At 42.7% G+C, this 6000-nt stretch overlaps 1 protein-coding gene across 5 annotated transcripts in view; it reads right to left on the bottom strand.

The window, feature by feature from the left end:
• Positions 1-1116: 1116 nt before the first annotated feature.
• The window catches only part of HOMER1 (homer scaffold protein 1), a 1117839-nt gene continuing 1112955 nt past the window's right edge, over positions 1117-6000 (bottom strand). For all 5 annotated transcript variants that reach the window (XM_069627415.1, XM_069627411.1, XM_069627413.1 and 2 more), the window contains one exon: positions 1117-2563. In XM_069627415.1, the coding sequence (XP_069483516.1) occupies positions 2375-2563 (189 nt within the window). In that variant the 3' untranslated portion in view covers positions 1117-2374. The remainder of the gene's footprint in view (positions 2564-6000) is intronic.

Raw genomic sequence — 6000 nt, 5'->3', positions numbered from 1 at the left:
GCTGTTTACATAATTCGATAACCCCCATGCCTGATCCACCTTCCTTTACTGTCTGCATGGAACATATTATTGTTCTTCACCTCTGTCTGTGTGTAGCTGTTAATTTGTCCTGCATTTAACTATCAATTGCCAACTGGCCACATGTAACTGGTACTTGTAACAGCGCCTCAATGCCTCCAGATTTTTGTGCGCTTTATAAATGAAAAAATAAATAAAATAAATAAGTATGGGACATGGAGTAAGGAGCCATGCGCACTGGAGCCCCTTGTTCGAATGCCAGTGCATTATGTTTCTTTAAATGGTTTGGCCTGGTCACCTCAAATTTACATTTACATACAAGTTAAAGGGTAATGAAATCTGGTTGGCAGAGTTAACTACATTACTCAAACAGTCATTGGGCCTCATGCCGAGTTTGCCGGTCCGGAAATAAGGGTGCCGAAGCTCACTGGCACCCTTGTTTTGCAGACCAGCAAACTACGGGTTTGCCTGCCGGAACCGCTGTGCCCGACAGGTCTGACCCTGCCGGGCACAGCAGTCACAGTAGGCAAAGCCATCACAGACGCACCGGCACCATTAACAACAGTGCCGGTGCTTCCGGGGATTAACAAAATTACTGGCGCCTGACTTCCCAGTCGCCGGACTTGTAATAGTCCAGTGGCGCCGGGAAGTAAAGCGCTGGTATTTGTTTGCGGTTCTGGCGACAACCCGTCAGTAGCACCGGCGGGGTTACCGCCGGACCCGTAATGAGGCCCATTGTATTTTACAACAATTTCTGGTACAGTAGTCCTTCCTACCTGGGTAGAATAAAGTATTAGCGCATGGCGATCTGCTTGCAAGCCTATAGGGAGATGTGAATGCTTGCTGAAATTTGGCTGCAAAGTATTGTTTCAATTGAAGCACATATTCTTAGAAACCTACCTAAATTAATGACATGCATATTAATCAGAGGCTTAGAAAGCAAAACTTAGTTTAGGATATGAACAAATATTATCATTTGGTTATTGGGATGTACTCATTTCTACAAAGAATTGCCTAGTCCTAATATGAGTTCTTATTGACAAAAATGGGCACACATACAGATTTCATTCAAGATGACGCAGACATAGGACACTTGACTTACTGTTTAAAGATTTTTCTTAAAATAAATATATTATATAAACAAATGTATGTTTGCCAAAAGTCTTAAAATTACATCAAAAGAACTTTAAAATCCGGTCATAGAAGTTAGTAACTGACTGAGTTTAAATCAGTTTCATTAACAGAGTTCTGAATATTGCCTATGTGGTTCCGACAATGATGCGATGTAAAGACCCATCCAGAAAAAGCAAACTTGAATTTACTATGATCACACAGTTCTCAGAAACAGTCCTCTTGGTTTGTAAGATTCCGTTTAACACCTTTTCAATATCTCTATAGTTGGCGTGTTGATGATGAAAAAAGGTTTATAATTCCCTTTCCTACAAACACTGGGATGCAGTGATCAACCAGAAATAATTTCTTCAAACATACCTTGCATTCATTTTCAAAACATAATTGTATGCAATTAAATTAACAACACCAGATAATAATAATTGCCTTCCAAGCCTATCTTTGTACATCAAAGTCTCCATACAATAATACGTCCTTTATTTTAGGAACTCAGCTGCCTTCAGTGGTTGGCTCTAAAATGTGTTATAAAAGGAGACACTTTCTAAATAGTATAAATAAATGGAATAAATTGGGGGAAAGTAAACCATACACTGGACAATATTATAGAACACCAGAGTGAACTTCTTACAGAAATATCTTCCAGTATAAAAAGGAAGAACTCTATACAAGCAGAAAGATTAGCTATGTTTCAATTAAAGATGCATTCTCTCTCACGCCTGGCAAGATTTACTTGGTAATGACACCGTTTCGACAGTGCAAAAGTATCCTGAGAAAATATTAAGATCACAACAAAAGACACAGGGCTGTCATCACTTGGGGTCTGCACAAAACACAACAAATAGAGTTTTAAATTAATGTAAAAAGCAATTAAACTACACATTGTGTCTAACACAAAAAGAAAAGTAACTCAGACACTGCTAGCTTGTCTTCAGTTTGCAAATAATCAGAAAATGATTGCATCAAATTACTGTATATATATTTCAAGTTAACTATGGCCAATATTATACAAGGAGGTAATTTGTAGTTCAAGTTTTTTCATCTTTTTCAGCTAACTACACTCTGAAATCTACATGTTACACTAAACTATCCTACTTAAAACTGAAATAGGCTCTACAAAAGGAGCATTTTCAAACGGTTGTGCAACTTTGATGCAGAGCCCGACATAGTCCTATATGAAGAGAGACATTGCATCTTTAAGATGATTGGCACTGAGATCTCATTTTGTTTAGCTGCATTCGATCAACTTGGACAGGTTGTCTCGTAGTTCTGTGAGTTCAAAGATTTTTCCATCAAGAATTTCTAAAAGTGTCTTCAAGTTATTGCGGAAGGCTTCTTGTTCATTCTGACTTTTCTCCAGCCGTTGCTCCAAATCAGCAAGTTGCCCTTCTAAGTCTTTGTTTCGAGTTTCTACCTCCTTTAAAAAAGAAAAGAAAATAAAGTGCCAATGTATTTATTATTGTGAACACTTGCCATAACAGGTGTGGCAAAGTGCTATATAAGTGTAACATTTTATACATTGTAAAGTTTAATAAATCACTAATAAAGCATCAAGCACATGGAAAGGCTTCCACAGCCAGTTGGTAACCGCTTATAAAATACAGAGAAATAAAACATTTTCTTTCAAAGTGAATGGAAATTTGTTGCAGATGGAGACAGTTTGTGGGCCTTTCAAAACTTGGGAACCTCAACACTAAAATTATAACTGTTCCAAAACATCATATTAGTAACACCCATAGTCTTCAGTTTTAGTGCAAGATAGCATGGCCAGGTAGCATACACTGACTTGCAAGTAAAACATGCAACTATCAAATCCATTTGCACTTGCAAAAAATGCCAGTGTTATGAACTGGTGTTTTATCAAAGCTTCTGCTCCATAAATCTAGCGGGGGTGCAACATGTGGACTATCCTAGGGAGACATTGATTTTAGGAAGACCAGCCAGAATGGACACCAAAGTCAGAAGTAAACACACAGTCTGGACAGGGGTACAAAGTTACAAGAGGTAGGTGATTTGAGAATGAAGAACGTAGGTAGTCTGCCTAAACAGCCACATTGGACGTTTCTGCCCCACACGTAGACTGTCTTAAGGAGTGACAGGCATCGGATCATATTACACCCAAACCTCAGCTTCTAAGAATAAATGCACTCCAGGTCCTTCTGCGGAAGGGAGTGTAACGGTATTGTAAGTACATACGTGTTTCACAAGTCTTACAAGCAAGAATTTGAGAAGAAGCACACAATATTGTATACATTTAAGTGTTTTCTGGAGTAGTCTTAAAACGACAGTGCAATTGCATGTAAGGACGTTTATTCTTTAACAGTAGCTATTCTCTTAAAATCAAAGCTGTTTACTGTTCAAAGGAATAAAAACAACCTTCTTGTTGAAAAAACATGAAAAAGACAGACAAAACTGTTTTGCACAAAATTTTAGTGGATCCATGTAGTCAGAACTAAGCATAACAAATTGAATTCTCTTTTTATTGTGATTTTATTAAATAAGAGAGCACGAGAGAACACAATTACGAGCACGCAAACATTGCATTTTAGAAAACATTTTCTTTTTTCTGGGGTCTCTCTGGATGTCCCCTCTAACTTGGGGGATATATGTGTATAGACAACATTATAAACACACAATATAGACTGCTGTGACGGGTATTCCCCCACCGCCCGGCCTCGGCTCACACACAAATGTCTTCCTCTAGAAGAACAAGAGGTAAGTGGGTAAAGTTTCAGTTGTTACTAAAGTATGGGTCCCATATAACTGCAAACCACCTAATTCTGTACCTCAGAGGCAGCCCTCCTACACATAAAGACCAGTAAAACCATGCAGCACCCATTCCAATTCGAATAAATCAAGATCACCATCTACTGCTCCAATGTCTTCTCAACGCACATCTTCCATCACAACAGCCTTCTCAGGTATCAACTTTAAAAGCTCTTCAGCTTGTTCCGCGTCCCAAAAAAAATATTCATTGTCCTTCCATGTAACTTTCAACTTCGTCGGTCTGACCAACACTGTCTTTACGCCCCGACAAGGAAAACTTTCTTAAGCACAGTTACCTTCTTCCTCCTTCTTTCTGTCCCCGGTGCCAGGTCCGGAATAATATGAATTAATTGTTCCAGATATTTAAGACCGCCCCTCATTGCCATAGCAGTTAGGATTCTTTTCTTGTCTCTCAGATATGACAATTTAACAATAAGTGTCAAACCCACTGGTGAGTCCTAGAGACTCATGAGGGGACGCCTCAAAGGCAATTGGGTCGTCTTCTTCCACACCTGCTGGGAGACGAAGGATTCTCACTTGCTTTTTCCACACCACGTTTCCCCGATACTCCAACCTGGCTTCCATAATTTTGTTCTCCTTAGTGGCACTCTCCATCTCTTTCCTAAATTATTGCACCACAGGTGTTGGCTGAGTGCACTGCTGGTCCACCTCAGATGTTCTTTTGTTTCGATGGTGGTAGGCCTGGAGTCCAATTGTGCCATATTTTCACTCTTTTTTTCAAATGTGTTCTCCAGTCTAGACAGACCTTTCAATGTGCCCAAGGGCAGCTATTACCGGGTTTCGAGAGGGGGACGCCTGGCGTGATTTGGTTTGATTTGGCTGTTTACCCCGTGCTGTAAAGAAGTATGTTTCCGCCCCCTTATCCTTTTTCCTGGTCTTTTCGGGTGCCACTCCGCCCTCCTGTTTGGCCCAAAGTAGAGAGAGACATCAAGTTATCGTGGAGAGCCAGCGCCAGACACCAGTCTGTCATTTACAGCCCTGTACTGCTATGTTCAGACCACCAAAATTGTGTTGAATGGGCCACAAAAGTTCACCATGTTAGCCAAGAGTTGTAAGAACTGGCATTGACTCACAAACCACTCCTTAAATTCCTGCCACTCTGCAATCAAGCTGAAAAATAATATGTTGCAAGGGCAATAGAATCCTGTAGTATTCTCCCAAAGCTTAGGTCTACTCATGGTTATAAAGGATTTCCCTGGAGACCACCAGGGGGCTCAGGCAATATGGAAGCCTGAACACTCGCCTCCAGAGCTATCCAGGTGGGCCAGGCGGTGAGCGCATTGGCACACCCTCATCCCAAGGAGGAGAACGCCCGCCGATGTCTGGGTGCCCGCAGCGCTGCTCCAAGAGGGTCCCCTGGCGGCCAACGTCATGGCCAGAACAACAGAGAGGCAGCGTGGTGGAGCCCCATGGTGCAGATCTGTTGTCTGCACGCGCCACTGCAGCTGAGACGCACCATCCCTCCCCTGAGGAGCTTGCTGGTAAGGAGTGGATCAGGAGGGGGAGACAGATCCCACACAGCACCTTCAGTTGTCGTTGTCCCTCCGCCCCCCCACCTTCCCTGCCCCATTAACCAGGAGTGGATCGCCACAGGACAAGGCGGACCAAGAAAAAATACATATGGGATGTGGACAAGCTCTCCCTTTGGCTTTTCACCCATGGGCAGTGACTCTGTTCGGGAGACTCGCCCCGGCACTCGCTCGTAAGGCGCCGGTCTCAAACACAACCCCGGCATGGCACATCATCTGAAGCACCCTGGGCAGTGCATAAAATGTACACACGACCATAGGACCAGTCCATCGGCTTGCAGAAACCTCCCTCGTGCACTTGCGCCTAGGGACAAGGCATAGCGAGGCAAGCTGTATAAAGCTGTGAAGACCCCACGCGTGGCACTAGCAAGCAAAGAGCAGTGGGGGCGCAAGTGACAGGGCCACCATCTGCGACCTTCTACAATCTTCCACGTTGTGAGTCCCACAGCCAAATCAAATGGCGAGAGACCTTAGGGGCAGAAACGTTCCTTAATAACAATATCGCACTACAGCGTCAGGCTCGCCCTGGAGGTTCTGC

Source organism: Ambystoma mexicanum, chromosome 6p (genome assembly GCF_040938575.1).
Source record: "Ambystoma mexicanum isolate Mex_15411 chromosome 6p, UKY_AmexF1_1, whole genome shotgun sequence".
In the NCBI taxonomy this organism is placed as follows: domain Eukaryota; kingdom Metazoa; phylum Chordata; class Amphibia; order Caudata; family Ambystomatidae; genus Ambystoma; species Ambystoma mexicanum.
This window is presented reverse-complemented; position numbering and strand designations above follow the sequence as displayed.